This window comes from Oryzias latipes, chromosome 14 (assembly GCF_053564925.1).
Source record: "Oryzias latipes strain Hd-rR chromosome 14, Olatipes_Hd-rR_3.1".
Taxonomy (NCBI): Eukaryota; Metazoa; Chordata; class Actinopteri; order Beloniformes; family Adrianichthyidae; genus Oryzias; species Oryzias latipes.
Window position 1 is genome coordinate 10,329,938 of NC_136250.1, and position 19,249 is coordinate 10,349,186.

General features: G+C 38.3%; 1 protein-coding gene across 1 annotated transcript; it reads left to right on the forward strand.

The window, feature by feature from the left end:
- The first annotated feature begins 11,747 nt into the window (after positions 1-11,747).
- tpbgl (trophoblast glycoprotein like) lies at positions 11,748-14,255 on the forward strand. Its single transcript, XM_004076284.5, has one exon. It carries the CDS (start codon positions 12,107-12,109, stop codon positions 13,181-13,183), a length of 1,077 nt encoding a protein of 358 aa, XP_004076332.1. The 5' UTR covers positions 11,748-12,106; the 3' UTR covers positions 13,184-14,255.
- The last annotated feature ends 4,994 nt before the right edge of the window (positions 14,256-19,249 follow it).

The window sequence follows — 19,249 nt, forward strand, 5'->3', positions numbered from 1 at the left end:
TCAGTCTCCATCCTCTGTCACTCAGTTCATTCTCGACTGCAAATTCAATCTAATAGGTGGAGCATATGATGGAAATGTGCTAGGCCTGGTGTAAAAATAAAATCCCTATTTTTCTCTCGCACACAAGAGAAAATGACCAACTCTGATGGTAATGACCTGCACTTAATCATTTCTCAATTTCTGTTGGGGTAAAAATACAATTTTTCAATGCCTCCTGCTGGTGACTGATGTAGGATCCAAATAGGGAGGAAGCGATGAAGGGAAATTTGCATCCTCTTCAGACTAAATTTGGAAACTTTCCTAAAGAAGTGTGCATGTTACTAAACAAATGTGGTAACAAAAACACTCTGCTGAAATCCACATAAACATAATGGCATTTCTATGAGTCAGAAATTAAAAATTAAAGGGTTAGATTTGGATTATAAATCTGGTGTGTATTTCTACCAGGAGACAAGTTGGTCTATCTCTCCATTACTGCTACACTCCTCTGTTTCATTTTAAATGTCAGAACATCAGTAATTTTATTACCCAAAAAATCTAAGTCCAACTAAACACTAAGTCCAAATTCCCTCAATACTCCTTAACCCCTAAAAGACTATAGCGAAGCTGATTCGGTTAACATTTCATACAAATAATGCTTTTTGAGTTACAAGCACCAAATTAGGTATGAGTGTATCTTAGGATCCCCTCTTTCAGAAATGCACAAGAAAAATCCAAAATGTAAAATCCATTTTAAAGATAGCAGCCAGACACTTAATTGTCTGTATGCCCCAGTCTCATATGGCCTGTTTGTGCACAAAACGCAGTCTTTAAACATAGGGGTAGCTACAGAATACTGTTACTTTTGTGTTATTTAATAAATGTATTATAAAAAGTTGAATTTTCTTGTGGCGTTTCTGAAAGAGGGGATTCTAAGGTACATCCATGCTAAATTTGGTGCTTGTACCACAAAATGCACAAAAATGATAATAACCAGATTTCAATGCAATTCAGACATGCTCACTGCTTTGCTTTATGTTTTTAACTGCAAATATGACGTCACCCATTTGCAGAAGTCAAAATTTAATAATATGAACATTTTAAGAGGACTATTTATAAATTCACTGTTCTAATGCCGAAAATGTGATGATTCATAAAAAAATAAATGTCCATTTATTTTTTAATTTTAAATTGGTTTTCGCAGAGACTTCTGGGAAATTTCCAGGCCACTGGATTTTGGAATTGTAGATTTGGACACCCTGAAAAAATGACAAATGGTGTATATAGTGCACCGATTAGCAAGGGAATTCAGAAACAACCTAAGTGTTAGGCATAGATTAATATTGTTGTTATTATTCTAATCACTACTAGAAGTAGAGTGACATGCTGTTTTGGCAAGTTGACAAGTATAACTGAAGAGGGGTTGCATATTGTGTTTGTTGTAAATATTTACAACGTTTGATAATGTCTATTAAAAAAAAATCCCAATTCGTCACTATTTACCAAACATAAAAGCTATAAATTGTTGACATCGTTCATTCAGGTCTATTGAGCAGTAACCAGGCGACCTACTTTGAGACCTCACATATAAATCAGGGATGCTCAGAAGGAGAAAGTAGCCTGCTGGGAAATAAGCTTCATTCAAACAAATTCTGTACTGTCAGCAAAGCATTTTCCCACCCAGCTTTTAAACACATCAACTGCAAAGCTGAAGTGCCATCAGCCTTTTTTTTTTCTTATCTGCCATAAACAAACAAGATAAGTTTCCTTGATATAAATGATAAAGCGATAGTTTGGTTCAGCTATAAGGTTTAAAATTTCTTTCTCCAAGGATTAAAGCTATGAATAGATCTATCGTTATCTCATTTTTCCAGAAAAAATAATTACCTTTTTTTTTAATTTTGAAAAAGTGGCTCATAATATCCTCCTCTGTCCATTAGCTCTTTTTTTGTGCAAATGTCCTACGCTGTTCTCAGCTGTAATAGCTTGAGTATTTTCAGCCCAGTGGAGGAACGTGGATGGATGAGGAGGCCATTTATCCTCGGGATTGCTTATGGCTCTTTTCCATCAGTTTCCCCTCTTTGCAAAGTAATGTAATGTAATGTGATCCTTTATCAGTACTTGAGGAGAGGTTTCTTTTCCACCTCTTCCCCAATGCTGGGATACAACCAGCTGCGGGTTCTGTGACATGTTCAAGGACACGTGCTGCAGACAGTATATATATAATAACCTAGTTTTTCCATGGTATTACTCCAATAATTTAATTTTACACTTAAACTGGTTGCAGTTATACTTTATATTTCTGGAACAGCAGTAGCTCTCAAGACATTCTTTTATGACAGTGTGCAAACAGCCACCATCATGCTGTGCTGTGGCAACTCCTCCAACACTATGGTATCCAAGCCAAACACACCCGACTCTTCCAGAAATCCTATGAGGGAAGGTCCTGCCAGGTCATCCATGGAGGCCAGCTGACCCTCGCTTTGATATAAAAACTTTAGTGCATCAACTTTTCACTGTTTTTTTTCTCCTCACCTTCGACAGGGTAACGAAGCTGGCGGGTAGAAAGAAAAACGCCATAAAGTGGACTCTCATGTCACAGCTAGACATCCTTGACTTTTGCAGATGACACTTGACCTTGCCCTTCTCGTGCACAGTCAACAGACAAAATATCCATCATTAGAACACCATGATTCTAAAGATCAACTTTACTACTATAGAGCCAGTGAAGCTTAGTAACAACAACTTGGAAGGAATGGAGAATCTTTGAAGTGTGGTTAACTAACAAAAAGGAACATAAGTGGCAAAAAAAAGTGTTTAGTCAGCCACCTATTGTGCAAGTTCTCCCACTTAAAAAGCTTGAAAGAGGCCTCTAATTTCATCACAGGTATACCTCAACTATGAGAGACAAAATCAGAAACAAAAATCCGGAAAATTACATTGTCTGATTTTTAAAGAATTTGTTTGTAAATTGTGGTGGAAAATATGTATTTGGTCAACAATAAAAGTTCAACTCAGTACTTTGTTATGTACTCTTTGCTGGCAATGACAGAAGTAAGATTCAGATTCTGTAAGTCTTCACAAAGATTCACTAACTGTTGCTGTTTTTTTGGCCCATTACTCCATGCAGATTTCCTCTAGAGCAGTGATGTTTTGGGTCTGTTGCTGGGCAACACAGACCTTCAATTCCCTCCAAAGACTTTCTATGGGGTTGAGATCTGGAGATTGGCTAGGCCCCTCCAGGACCTTGAAATGCTTCTTACAACGCCACTCCTTTTTTACCCGGGCAGTATGTTTGGGATCGTTGTCATGGTGAAACACCCAGCCACATTTAATCCTTAAGGCCCGTACACACCGGGACGAATATTCGCCAGGCGTTATTCGCCAGCGTTTTTCGCCACGTTTTTTGTGTTCACACCCAGGCGATTTTCGCTGACGATGAGTGGAGTGAACATGCAATTTCATTCCCTGACATTAGATGGCGCTTAATGTAAAACAGAAATACTCCTGTACACAAGGTGGCGCTGCGCAACTTTACGCTTCTTAAAGTCGCTTTTCACTCAGAAGAAGAGAGCAAGTATTTACACGCTTGTCAGAATCAAACAAAGAAAACATGAATATTTCAAGCACCAGTAGCTCCAACTGGTGCTTGGTTCGGGGATGTTTTAGAATGTCCGTCATTATTGCTTCGCGGCTGTGTAGACGCTACTTGGCGTCTATCTTCTTCGCTGGTATGTGTGCTCAGCAAGGCAGTTTTGTGTTTGAGCGCCCCCAAGTTGTGTTTTACTGTAACTTCAGAAGCTCCAGACACGTGAGCAAAAGCGCCGTTCTCATTGGTCGAGTAGATTTCGACGCGACGCGTCGAAAAAAAAAAACGAACCCGAGGCGTTTTTTTTTTTTGACGCTTTAACGCCTGGCGTTTTTTCGCGTCGGTGTGCACACTCTCGTTGGTGCCCTTTGTTTAGTCACGAGGCGTTAAACGTCGGCGAAAATCGCCGGCGAAATTCGTCCCGGTGTGAACAGGCCTTTAGACCACTCTTTGGTCTTGGCCATAGTGGAATTTGGAGTGTGACTGTTTGAGGTGGTGGATAGATGTCTTTTCTATAGATAACCAGTTCAAACATGTGCCATTGAGACAGGTAAAGAGTGGAGGACAGAGGATCCTCTTACTCTTACTCTCTCTTAGGTCTGTGAGAGCCAGAAATCTTGCTTGTTTGTAGGTGACAAAACACTTATTTTCCACCATAATTTACAAATAAATTCTTTAAAAATCAGACAATGTTATTTTTTGGATTTTTTTTCTCATTTTATCTCTTAGTTTATCATATAATTGAGGTATACCTATGAGGAAAATCACGTCTTTCTCATTTTTCTAAGTGGGAGAATTTGCACAATTGACGGTTGACTAAACACTTCTTTGCCACACTGTGTATGGACAAAAAAAAACACATTGGAAAGGAAAGGACACCCTTCACCACCTTCAAGAACATCTGGAAATCCCACTTCATTACAACGTGCACAAATATATGCCTGGTTAACTCAAACATAGAGTCTTCCCTAATGTACAGAGCTGAAACATGGAGAACAACAAAAACCATCATCTACAGAGTACAGACTTTTTTATCAATTACTGTCTAAGAAGACTCCTCAAGATGAATTGGCCGGAAACCATCAGCAACAAAGAGCTTTGGCAAAGAACAAACCAGGAGCCAGTGGAAGAAAAAACAAGAAAGAGAAGATGGGGTTGGATCACCCAAACTCTTAGGAAACCAAAATCCAGCATCACCTGTCAGGCTCTGATCTGGAATCCCCAGGGGAAGAGAAAGTGAGGAAAACCAAGGAACGTGTGGAGAAGTGACCTGGAGACTGATTCCAAGCAGACCAGTCACACCTGCGAGGGAGCTAGAGAGCATGCTCAGGATCTCCACGATGGAGGAGAACTGCGGATACCAGGTTAACTAACTTGAAAGCAGTCACGATGAAGAGAAAAATCTGCAGCTAAAACCATATAAGACTAATAAGAAGAAGTTAAGAATCAAGTATTGCTTTTGGTGCCAACATGCATCTTAAACTAAAACTTTATTTGGAACTATTTGTATAGTTTGAACACAAGGCCTTTTACTGCAAGTCAGGAAGCAGAAGGGTAAAAGAAGAAGTGCTGATCTGGGGAGTGAAAACAGCTTTTCTGTCAGGATTTGTGGCATTGAAAAAAGTTACGCCTGTCAGAACAGAAAAGATCGATGGGAAGCTGCTGGAAAACTACTTAAAATTGAAGCAACTAAGTAATATATATTTTAAAAGCAAAAGAAATTCCTTATCATTTTGTGAAAAAGAAAATACATGGGGAGGTTGTAGTTCTTTAATGTGAATCTCTAAAAGTTAGGAAAGTTGAAAAGAAATTACAAAAATGTCAACATATTTATGTGGAATTATGTAAAGTTTTACAGTAAATTGTGTTTTTTTCTCTCTGTTTTCCACAGTAACACTTAATATATTTCAAAGTGTCACATTTTAAATAAAATATTAATTGAAAGTATGTTTTGAACTCCCCTGCTCACAGGTACAGCTCCACGCAACTTTGCACCAGAACAAATGTTAATTATTAAATAAATCAGGGGAGATAATATTGGACTTTGCTGCCCGTCCTGTTTCCTGGGGTGCAGAGCGGAAAAGCAGAAGTTTGGCCCAGAAAGTTCACTATGACTTTGGGTTCATGTGATGAGCACTCTAGTTGCTGATGGATGGAGGCCAGGCTCTGTGAGACAAGCCGGTCCTGCACTGCATAAATATAATGGCTTACTTTGCCTCTTCATGACAACCTGATGAGTCATTTTATAAAGGAGTGATTTAGGGTCAACTTGTCCTTGGCTCCTTGTTCAGTTTAACTAATTTTTAATAAAAATTGCACCGGCCCTTACAAGTGACGGTAACCTCATATTTAAAGTCAGAAAAGTCAGAGTTAAAAAAAAAGTTTTATTGAGATGTAAGTATTTAGTGTAAGTATTTAGAGCAGAAAAGCATTAACTGATTAAACTCGTCTGACAGGTCTGTTGGGCAACTGTCTTGCCTTGACTTGGGCAGCTGATTCACTTTCCAAAGTGTCACAGATACATTTCACCCCTCAACAGGAATGTCTTAAGCGCTGGGGGCTTGAATGTCATCAGTCACTGACAGCCAGAAGGACACACGACGGTCACCTGAACATCAGATATCAAGCACTTTGTAATTCAATCCAAACAAAGACATTACAAGCCAAGTATCCATATCGTTTAGTTACATGATAGATATGAAATCATTAAAGACCACAAATGGAGGTTAATTGATTCTGGGAGGTGTGTGGAGTCTATGGCATTTCTGGAAGATCAGTCTGTTATTGTGCTTTCATTTTTGATGTTTGTGACTTAACAGAGAACAAATCCATTAAATGCTGGATTCTATTGACATTTTACGCACAGCAGAGCAATGTCAACATATACATGTATATTAAAAATTAAAAGGTTTTGTGTTACAGTGTCTCTGAAGTCTCTCATGCAATCCAGCCCTAATACATCTTCTCAGATGGTAAAGTACCTGAATCAAATGACCGTTAATTGGTCTGAGCCATAAAAGTATTAAAGGGATTCAATTCAAATTGTCATCACATTTGAAGGTCACTTCTTAAGGAATCTGAGAAAAATTGAAGATACGGTACAAGAAAATTTATGCATGAACAAAAATTCCTTGTTCAAGTTTCTAAATGTTCAAAGTAAAGCCTTTTATTATAGTAGCTATTTCTGTGATGATGATATTATATTAATTCCCTTTAACCCTTGTGCTATCTTAGATGACCCCACCCTTACATTGACGTGTTCTCTCTACCATGACAAAGGTGGGTAAAGGTAGAAAGATTTCATGTGATCCATGGACACCAGTGAAGATCACAAACCATTGAAGAAAAACGGTTCAGAGCACTGTCTAGTGGGTCTAGATGACCCAACTCCCAATGTTAAAGTGCCTAGAATAGCACAAGGGTTAAATAATATCCCTTCATTAACACAATAATGATATTATGTCACACCCATAAACACATCCAATGGAGAGGGATTTTACTTGCAACCCTGAATAGAGTGAAGATACCAAACAAACGGATATAAAAAGATAAATAGTCGTTCTCAGTGATCACATTTGATAGGATAAATAAAACCATGTACAGCCGTTCATGCATGATTTCTGTGCTTAGAAAATATTCCTCTTTCTTTAGCTTCTTTCTTTGCATTAGCATTAAATTATCCCACTCTGTCATCCGTTAAAAACTCGGCGACCATCATAATTTTCCACTTTGAGCACAGTGAGATCAGCAGCCACAGCTAACTCGTTTGACTGAGTGATTTCGTTTTGTTTGGCCGTTTGCGTCTGTCTGGCTCCAGCTCACTCCATTACAAGTCTAAATTACTAATTAATGGCCCAGAGACAGGTGACACCAGCTCCTCAAGATCCATTTACACCCCCATCCACTCCACTGTGCTTCTTCACTTCAGCCCTCGCCGCCATCCTGTCTTCTCCCCCTTCCACTCATCCCTTATTCATTCAGGAGTAGAGTACTGTTTAAGGAGCAAGTTGGTGTGCCGATAGAGATTGAAGGACAGCTGGAGCAGACAATAGAGGTGCACACTGCATTTGATATAACAGAGAAGGAGGTGATGTGTCACTGTCTTTACTGGAAGGTTGACAGATTAACCCTGGTCTCCAGTTGCTTACAAATCACCAACTGAAGGCTTTCATTTTAGCTCCACTACCAGAAGTCTTAAAGAAGAGGTCAGAAAAAGTGTTTGTCTTTAAGTGCTTTGGCATTTAGCGTTTGGCACAAGTATGAACCAAACCTTCAGTAGCTGCTGAAACTACTTTGAGTTCTTGATATGCAAAAAAAAATACAAAAAACAGTGAATAAAACATTATTTATGAGGTAATATACTCAGCAGTGGACACACAAATCTTTGCTTGTCAAGTACAATGATCTCTCTGATCAAAAATTCTCTGATTTTTCTTGTACAGAATAAATTATCCCACTCAATGAATCAGTCAGAATATGTCCATTGTTAAACCCAGCACCATAAAGATGTGTTTTATAATGATTTTTTATGTATAAAATGTTTCCACAACTGTAACTGTTTTTCTTTCAATGTTCTGCAAGTAAACAGATAATAGTTCAATAGATAATAGTTTGGTTGAGCTCCCTTCATGTGTTTTCATATCAGTTGACTCCTGCTTTTTCCAAAGGCATTTTTTGTCTGCTCCTGATTCACAACAGTTAGAATAAAGAAACACTCAGAAATACAAATTTAAGCTTAATTTTCTTGATACGTGTCCTCTAACTTGAGAGAAATTCTGCAAGAATGTGTTGTAAAAACAGAAAAAAACATAGTTTTCATTGGAGTGGGAATTTTTTTACAATATCTTATTGTGCTGAAAGTTCTGAAAATACTTAAAAAAAATATTACCTTCAACATTAGTCTATGAATTTGAGAATTCTGCCCCAAAAAAACAGAAAAGAAATTTCCCACCGTGGTTGGATATGTATCATTATATGGACAAACAACAGCTTCTCTCTTTGGCTGGTTATGTCAGTTAAATCACCTTCAAACATCCATGTCGCTGCAGAGAAAGATCAAAGAATATTTCAGATCAAACTCTGCTCCCTGTAGTACAACAGGACATTATGTGGCATCCGTCTTTCTCCGTCTGGAAGGACGTTAGCATAAAAGACTGCACATCCTGTAACTCGGTTACTTCCATTGCTACTATTCTCTGTACAGATAAAATGTGAATGAATACTTTGATCCTTACATTTTTTTGTCATTGGGATTGAGGCTAGAGTCCATTTACTATAGAATTACACACAGGTTTTGATTTGGAAAAAAAATAAAGACCCATAAAAATGTCCCGAAGCACAAAATGTCGCACTCCATTTATTAAAAGATGAATAGGACTTATCCGAATCCCAAAAACGTTTTTTTCTTTTGCACAATCACAGACACACTCTCATTAAAAAAATACTTTATGGCATATTGCTTTATGGTTTATGGCATTTTTCTGATGGAGGATATATATTAAGAAATTTAAGATAAAAATTCAGTTTCTGAGTATTTCTTTAGTCAGATCAGGCGCACATAAAAAAAAATCACATTTGTGACGTAAATAAGAAAACTGGACAAACTCCTTGCTCTATTCCTTTCTGATGCATCCAGTTATAGACGTCTGGATTCATGTACGTCTTCGTTTTCCTCACCCGAGCTGGAATCTGGCTCAAAACTGTAAGGCTGGATAGCTTCAATATTGCTCGCCATTTTTGTTGTACCAGTAATAGTTTTTGTCAATATTGAGCCTTTTTTCCATCTGATGATCAAGCTACAGGTTAAAGTCCTGAAAAGCTTTAATTATCTAAGGGCTGCATCATTTTGATCAGCAATCCATCACTCGTCCACTCATTAGTATTTTTTTTACAAAACAGCAAACTGCCAGAAATAATGACCAGCTGGGAGAAAAATGCAACCATTAATGTTGTTAACAACCAGCCATTTGCATCTTGGTTGGTCTGCACACAGAACTCACTTCCTCACACGCTTACACACACACTGTGGTCAGGAGATAGGGAAGGGTAGCCTTGAGTAAATCAATTACGAGGTTCACTGTCAAGCTGAAGGCCCCGAGGATGGGATTGTAGCTCTATCAGCAGCAGCCTGAGAAAAAACAGCCACTCCTAAGCAGTCGTGGGTACATAAAGATAGAACACAGCTGTGCAGAACACAGGGGGATCTGGATAGAAAGGGGAAATAACAGAGCAGATTTCTTTGTTTCTGAGGCTGTTAACATCATTCTTTGTGCTTATCGGAAGCACCAGCATTGACAGTACTTTCAGTGTCTGTTGCCTTATACATTCCTAGTCTTGGTTTCTTTTTTTGTTTTTGCTTCACCACAATCACTTATGAGCAAAACTATTTTGATCCTGGTTTTTGTCAACTGAGAACTCAAACTTTTATTTGCATCTCAACAGTCTGGTCTTAAATCCAAGCATACAGATCTCACAAAGAAAATAACATTGACACCATTCAGTTCAAATGATCTTTTAATGCTAAAATAAAGCATTTGGAGGAGCACCAGTAGAAAATGAATAAATAAAACTAGCATCTCCATTTTACCTCTGGGAGGAAACTGTATTGACTATAAGATTGGATTAAAGAAGCAGATGCTTTTCAAATAAAAATTAGTTGGAGTCAGAGATGTTTTTTGAGCCAGAGCTTTGCAGCGATCATTGTTCCTGCACACTATAGTCTGACATCTGATATGGATTGATTTTGTTTACTTTCAATCATTGAATACATTCATTGGCACCCTCAGGGCACAACTGAAATATGCCTTTTGTTTGAACAAGAGCAGACATCATATTGGGACTTCTACAGTTGTTTATATAGAGCACAAAGAGCATAGTTTTTATGCTAATGCTAGAAAGGTGGAAAGAAGGATTTAATTAAATTAGTTTTGAGAGAATAAAAAACTGGCAGCTTTTTAGCAAAAGGAAAATATACATTTGTGTAGCATCTACAATGAATATTTAGAGACTATTACAACATCGAACAACTGTCATATTTTAACCCTTGTGCTATCTTAGATCACCCCATCCATACATTGAAGTGTTATTCCTACCATGACAAAGGTGGATAAAGGTGGAAAGATTTCATGTAATCCATGGACACCAGTGAAGATCACAAATCATTGAAGAAAAATGGTTCAGAGCACTGTCTAGTGGGTCCAGATGACCCCACTCCCAATGTTAAAGTGCCTAGGATAGCACAAGGGTTACTCCTGGAGATTGGAGGACCCAACATCAATTTTCTTCTGTGGTTTTAAAATGAATTATTATTTTTTTTGTGTTCATTTTGGGAAGCAGCAATTAGCACACAAACAAACAAACAAACAAACAACAAAAAAAAGAAAAACATAATAAATAAATAAATGTAACTTGTTAATACATAAATAAATAGCAACCTGGTGCTCTCCAGGATTAAAAAATAGATCAAAATTTTATAACTTGATTAAAAATAAATTAACACTATATTTGTTCTTGGAAAAAAAGTTATTGAAAATGTTGTTTTTCAAAAAATTCAATTTTCAATTCAATCACTTTTATTTGTATAGCCCAAATTCCAACAACAGTCATCTCAATGGACTTTGTGCGGACAAATGTAGGGTAAAACATAAAATAAAAAAGATCATGAATACATACAATTCAATAGAAAAAATCTAAACTGAACTAACCCAACTAAACTTGACATCCCACCCAGACCATCGCTACTAAGGAATAACTTGTTCATTTCTTTCTTTATTTACATTAGTGCTTAGGGAGATGTATAAACATAGCAAACACTGAGAAATAATTTGCAGATATTTTGGAATTTTGATACTTGATCTGATATGCCATGATGCATTCTGATAGTGTTATATCGGTCTATTTTACATAATTATTACTTCATCTTTGTCATATGATTTATTGATACTTAAAGATTCTTAAGGACCTGAGACTCTGTTGGTATGTTATAAATATCTGATAGAAGTTTTGAACCGGGTAATTATAAATCATGTAAAGAAAATTGTAAGGTAGAAGAGGGGTGGCTTTAAACAAATTCGCTTAACTCCCTTTCAAGCAATCTATGATTTAATGAATAATTATTAATTATTATGTTTGATCTTTGTGGGTGTAAAACTTTTATTTATTTATTTATCAAATCAGGGGAACTTGGAGGAACTTCAGTGTTCAGTTCCTCATTCTCTCTGGCGCCCTCTTCGCCTTTTTCTCTTTGTCGCCTCCTGGCTTGCGCTCTCTTCCTGTGACAGGCGTCAAAAATACCACCAAAGGAGCGCACATCAGCAGCTTTCCAGTCAGCTGGGAGGCTGATGTCCAACGATCCGATGCATAAAGCCCCTACAGACAACTACTTCCAGGAACACGCGCGGAGCCGAATGTAAAAAAGCGGAGCGCTTTTTCTTTTGCGCTTTATTTTGACAAAAATGCCACTCCTGGTTTATTCGACTTTGTCTCAAGTGTGAGTCTGCCTCTTTTTTAGAAAAAAAAATCTTCTTGTTTTGGACGAACATGATGAGGAATATGATTTGGAGACTTTACAGTTCAGATCGTTCTTGGGTTTTTTCTGTGTGGAATCAGTGGTGCGTGTTTTACGCAGCAGCTGCGTGCTTGCTGTTTACGCCCGTCAGGGCGGACGACACCTGTCCCTCATCGTGCGCCTGTGCCAGAGAGTGGGGAACGGTGAACTGTTCGTCCGCTGACGAGGAGACCGACGTGCCGACAGAAATACCGACCTGGACTTCCACTCTCATCCTCAAAGGGAGAAACATTTCAACTTTATCCACTCGTGCGTTCACTCCCAACGGTACAGAGTTGGAAATAATAACACTGTTGCTGCCCAATAACGGGATCCAGGCTATTGAGCCCTACGCTTTCCGTGGTCTCACCCGTTTACATGTCCTAGATCTCAGCCACAACCAGCTGGAGTCCATTTCACCCCGAGCTTTCCATGGATTACCAGAGTTGCGCTCACTTTACTTGAATTCCTCCTTTTTGCCCCCTGCCACAGCGCAGCTCCAAAACGCGCTCAGCGCACAAACTTTGCGCAACCTCCACAGACTGGAGTTAGCAGGAAATGACCTGAAGTCTATACCCCTAGAGAAATTAGACATTTACCGCCTGCACGATTTAGTGTTGGTGAATAACTCTTTGGAGAAAATCGAGAGGGAAAATATTAGCAGTTTGTACAGGCAAAAGCGCATCCGTGTCTACCTATCTTTGAATCCATTTCGATGTAACTGTGACCTGGAGGCGTTTTACTACTGGCTGAAGAACTCTTCGCAGTGCCCGGATGCTGCGCGCATCCTGTGCAGTGAACCAGAGAGTAAGAGGGGCATCCCTGTGGAAAAGCTGCGGGGGGAGGATGTGGACTGCATGAACGAGAACCTGGAGGCGGTTTCATACGTGCTCCTCGGTATAGTGTCGGCTCTCATCGGAGTGGTGTTTCTCATGGTGCTCTATCTCAACCGGAGAGGCATCAAACGGTGGCTCAACAACATCCGAGAGGCGTGCAGGGACCAGATGGAGGTTTACCATTACCGCTATGAGCAGGACTCAGACCCGAGGCTGGCCAGTGTGGCAGTTTAACCTGCTGTAACCGGATCCCAGAGCTGCCCTATGGAGGGGACGTCATGAAAAACAATAAGTCAGTGGTTTCAACCCAGTTACATAACCTTCAGGAACTGGTTGCATGTCTGAGTTTGGGACATCTACAAAGCCAAAGGCTGTCAAACTGTAAAAGACAAAACATATTTTCCATACTGTAAATAACTTGAGCAAGGTGTGCACAAAGTGAACTCCATCATCCCATGTGTAATCATTAATACCTTTAATTCTGTGGCAAATTTACCCTTAAGTAGAAAAGCTGCAGTAAAGACGGAACTCCTTGCTGTTATTGCTGGTTTACTGATGAAACAATGCATGGATGAGCAAGGTATTCAACTTTTAATCCATTGTGGTAGTGCATGATGCAAATAGCCTAAGGTAAGAAATGAGAAAAGGACAGGTTTGTTGGAGTGCCATGTTTGTTTTCAGCAGGGCAGTTTTTCTGAAAATCAACATATCATTTGATGTGAGGTTTCAATGAAGCTTCGACAGGGCAGTACTGACCTTGCATGCAACTGTAGGCAACGCTTAAATAAATGGTGATCGTTAAAAAAGGGGAGTTAGCGGTGTTTATGTCAGTACTTTTTAAGCGTCACTGCCAGGCTTCAGCACATTCAGTGGATGAAGTTTTTTTTAATTTTTTGTGTGTGTTTAAAGCAAATGCTATTGAGCGGGGCTCAATGAGCAGCAACAACATTATCATTACAATTCAGCATAAAAGAGCAGCCTTATCTGCTTTTTTAAGGGAATAGAGAGTGACAGGCCAGGTCATGAAGAATACCACTGCAAGACTGAGATGTGTCATCCTCACTCCGACCTTTTTTTATAATGTTGAGAATGATGATTGGCCTGCATGGCATGCCGTGCAGCTACCCCTCCACGTCCCTAAAGATCTGTTTGAAAATCAAAAACATTTCAAAATCAAATTCCTTTATGGAGATTTAATTGTGTGTTTGTGTTACACAACCTCAGGGACAACAGTATTGACACCAGAGCAAAAAGAAGTTCTCCTTTTTCACATATGCTTATTAAAATAGAAAAACATTTCTGAAAATTTTTTAATTTTAAGAACTGCTTAAATGCTCTTATGTTGGCAGATCTAAAGTATTTGATGCAAGACAAATTCTCTTTGACATGCAAATGTTTGCATGCACAGAAAAAATAACTGGACAAAAACGTTTAAACAGAATTCCTTTGGTTATGATAATCTGTAATTAAGAGTTTACATGTTATTTTTCACCTCCATGCCAAGCGTTCATGAGTCAGCAACAGAGGATGGGCTTTTAGACAACAAGATCAAAAGGTGGCACTACGTGCTGACGTGCCACTGTTCCATCAACTGTCATTTTGTGTAGGAAGGCTAGGGAGAAAAATGCAATCATTCAGAGAGTCATGTGAAAGTATGACATTGTTTTAGTGCTGTATGCATGCTCGATATCACAATCCAAAACCAAGCAAAGCTGCAGTGAAAAGATCACATGGACAATCTTTGTCCTTGTGAAGGTTCCTAAGTGCATGAAATAAGCTGTGGGAGCTGTCTCACTTCCTTCACTGTCCTCTCAAGTGCATCAGCTCATCCTTCATGAAGAAAAATGTTAGCATTTATTCTTACATTTTAACAATTTTAAAAAAATCAGCAACAATGGGAGAACTTTTTTGCTCCAATTCCTTTTTATTTTTTGATCCTTTATCAAAGATGCATGATCTGCTCTGTAGGTCCAAAACATGAACTTGCAGGAAATGCCGTTTGGGGAATGGTCTGACTGGTACCATCTGATAGAAAGGCATAAGTAACTCAAAGAACCACAACCGAGTTCTGCAGAAGAGCATCTTAGAACGCACAACTCATCCGACCTTGAAGCAGATGGGCTACAGCAGCTGAAGACCACACTGGGTGCCACTCCTGTTAGAACAGGAAACTGAGGCTACAATTCACACAGGCTCACCAAAACTGGACATTTGAAAATTGGAAAAAACATTTCCTGGTCTGATGAGTCGCCATTTCTGCTGTGACATCCAGGAGTTAATGTTAAAATTTGGGGTCAAGAACATGAAAACATGAATCCATCCGGCCTTGTATCAACAGTTCGACTGGTGGTGGTGGTGGTGTGATGGTGGGGGAATATTTTGATTTTGAATGCATTTTAAAACATTTTATGAGCTTCTAAACATATAAGACAAAAACAGGGAAAAAAAATCTAACTACTATTAACCAAATAACCATAACCCTATATTTTCCATGTATTTAGGATTTATGAACTAGAACCCAAACAAAACAACTCAAAAAGAATTGGAGAAACCTTATTTTCCTTACCAAGTAAAAACTAGTGAAAGTGTTTCTTTTGACTTTATAAGCCTTTATTGCTCTGCCTCTGAAAGAACAACATATTTTAGCTAAGAATAGCTAATCATGCAAGACATACTGCATGATACAGAAGTGCGATGGAGTGCCACACACAGCCTGAAGCTGTTAGAAATGTGATTGCTTCTGCTAGTATTTGATCATGAACATGGAAGTTAGACAAATTAAAAAACCTCCAAGTGTCCTAAGGAAAAGTCAAAGGGTCACCACAGTCATTACAGTTGAGCGTGTGTGCACTGATTAGTTTTTATTTCAGGACAATGTCTTGACTGACCATGAATGTTTTATGGCAGACTATGTCACTGGCATCCATCTGCTTGAAAATGAACACTGTTGGCTACACTTAAACTGTCCAGAGCTTATTCAAAGCTAGACTGCAAAGAAAACATGAAAGAATCTTGTGTTTTTTCTTGGTAGCTGGTCAGGCTCTTATGTGTACAAAGACAGGGACTTGTGTTTAAATTGAAGGCAATTGTTCACTGTTGTTGTTGCACCTGTTTTGTCTTGTTCTGGGTCTGAAAGGGTTGGAGGCGCGAGGCGGCTGCACCCTGGACAGCTCGGACATGTAACACTTGATAAATAATTGAGGTCAGAGTTAAGGCTGAGTAGAGTAACACTGGATCAGAAGAGAAAGAAAAGGGAGGTGGAATAGAGGAGAGACTCAAACTGGAAAAATGTTCTTAGCATTGTTTTCCTGTTTCTTATTCTTTCTTTCTTCTTTTTTTCTTTATTATAGTAACTTCCACCATTTTTGCAGCTTAAATCTTTCCACAATTTTTCAGCTATTGTAACCCTTGTGCTATCCTAGGCAACATTGGGAGTTGGGTCATCTAGACCCACTAGACAGTGCTCTGAACCTTTTTTCTCAATGATTTGTGATCTTCACTGGTGTCCATGGATTACATGAAATCTTTCCACCTTCATCCACCTTTGTCATGGTAGGGAGAACACGTCAATGTAAGGGTTGGGTCATCTAAGATAGCACATGGGTTTTAACCATTCAACTATTAAAATATTTTGCTCTTTCAGCCTTTTCCCTTCAGCTATGACTTTTGGTGCTTCAAATCCTTGAACTTTTCAAGATATTCCAGGATTTCCAGCATTTTTCCCCTTATTGAAAAACATGGGGAATCCTTGGTGCAGAAGCTCGGTGGTTCGATACCCGGCACTCACATTTCTCTTTCTACTTTTAATGCTAGTTTTCAGATAAAAATCCTTTTAATGGAAACTAGTTAATCCATGGAATATTTTTCCAATAGCTTAAAAGCATTTACATTAAACTCATGTGTTCATGAAATACAAGTCAGACTTGTATTAAATTTTATTCTTATTATATTATAGATCTTATTATATTATATTATATTATATTGGTGTTTAATCTGAACACATTTTTCATTTATGTCTTCTCGGTACAAATTAAACATAACTTGTTGCTGACATGTGTAAGCTGTATGGATGTTTTTTGGTGATGGAAAGATGTTTTAGGAAATGCTCAAGTGTTCTAAATTTTAACTTACCGGTAAATGGTAAGATTTTGGGGTGTAACAAATATTTAATGACTGGATTATTCTCCCTACAATCCAACCAGATCTATCTGTCAGAGGCAGAATCGAATCAACCTATACCAATAGACATAGTTTCAAAATGAGATCAAACCGATATTCAAAAATACAATATGGACCGAGACATGGTAGGTTTCTTTTAATATAATGTAAAAATGAGCCATTGTCATCACAGCGAACAATACACATGTGAAGGCAGCAAAAAAAACTTTGCAAAGACATGTGACCATCCAGTCTGGTATAATGTTCCAGTAAAACTCTGTTTGTGTTGTTTTGATGCGGATAAACCACAGTAGGCTGAAGTTTATGAAACTAAAATTTGAATGGATTATTGTTTCCTTGTTTGTTTGTACACATGTTTAATTTACACTTCATTATCTTGCAAGAATTCAAGGAATCTTCAAGGAATCACCTGCACTGTTTAGCACCCAGGTATGTATCTCTGAGTCACACTGGCTGAATTTTTGGCTAAAGATGTCCTGGATTCATTTTAGGTCAGTGGATCTGATTGTTCAAAATGAACCAACATCCACTTTGAATCATATCAACAACCACAAACTATGAAATGAATCGAATCGTTAAAGGGAATTGTTACCTGTTCACTCTTAGTAACAAGGGAAGGTGCAGGTCAGATGATGTAAAATTACATTTGATATGAAACCAAGGGCAAAACTAGCTGGTCTGCTTAAACCAAATCTGCATTTAAAACGTAATTTTTGTGCGTCCATTTCCACAAAAAAGGTAAGGAATGACATGTTTGACAAATTATTCAAAATGCCTTGTCAGTATAAAAGAAGACTGTGTGATAGCAAAATCTTTGATAACTGTTCATCTCAAACATAAAACACCTGCCTTTGACTGCAGTCCTATTTATCTTTCTCTGTCATTTTTGTGTTCTATCTATCGTGTGTGTCTGCTTCAGCTCTATTATTGGACACAAAAAGTGGAGATGGTGAAATGTGTTCTTTTTCAAAAAGGAGCTGTTTGCCTCTCCTGCACATGTAGCCTTTAGCAGTCAGTGTTCCATCAGTGTGCTTTTCAAAGCCACATTTATGTACACATTTTTTTTGCATCCTCCTTAACAAATAGTGTTTGTCAAAGACTTCTTCCTCTGTGCCCCTGTTCTCTGCACTTCATTCAGGTAAATGGCTTTATCCAGTTGAGTGACTTTGTAAGGACAGAGTTTAAGCCGAGCCCAGCAAATGGAGCAGTGCAGAAAAGGAGAGATAAAGTAAAAGAAAGACAAGATTCATTAGAGTTCTTCAGTCCCGGCACCTAATGTTCCTTGCCTTATGCAAAACGATGAGTCACCACCTCGCTGTGCATATGACTGTCCAGTGGCTAAAGCCCAAAAGCAAACTTGGAGAACATGTATGTTTCCTTCTCATGCTTTGGAAAATTTGATTCCTCAAAAATCTGAACTCTTACTTACGGTATTCAGAATAAACTAAAATGAGCTGAAAAAATGCTAAATCTATCACATCCTCCCATTACGAGAAGTTACGACTGAGGCTGAGAAAGCAGAGAACTGCCAGAGTGTCTTGAATATGGAAATGTGAGGGCCAGTTTGCTTCCTCTTGATTGCATACTGTAGATAGCTACAGTAGATTAGCCTTTATTGTTGCTTGAAGATGAAAGAGGGATATTGACTGTGAAGGAGGGGAAAGAGCAGCACTGCTGCAGGCAGCATGAGGTTTACAAATGCCTCATTTCAAATAGCTGGAGTCAAAATTTCAATGTCTGGCAGCAAATGCAATAATAATGTAGAATAAATTACTTTTGAATTTCATCTTGTGTGGATGAAAAGAACAAGTAAACAATAAAAATAAAGCTTTTTTTTGCTATGACCCATTTTCTGATGCTTTTATAATTAAATAACAATTGAAAATTCATTCGAATGAATAGATTCAAGAGCTAAAATGCATGATATATTACAAAATTATGAAAAAAACACAATAAACTTCAGAATATACTGTTGTTTTTAAAAGTTTCTGTCCCTGAAATAATAGAATAATAAACAAGAACAAACAAGGAGAAGACAACTTGACAAAAGCCTCTCAGTAGAATCAATTGAGTGATGTTCTGTTACTCTGTGCAGCAACACTAGAACTACTGTGAAATAAA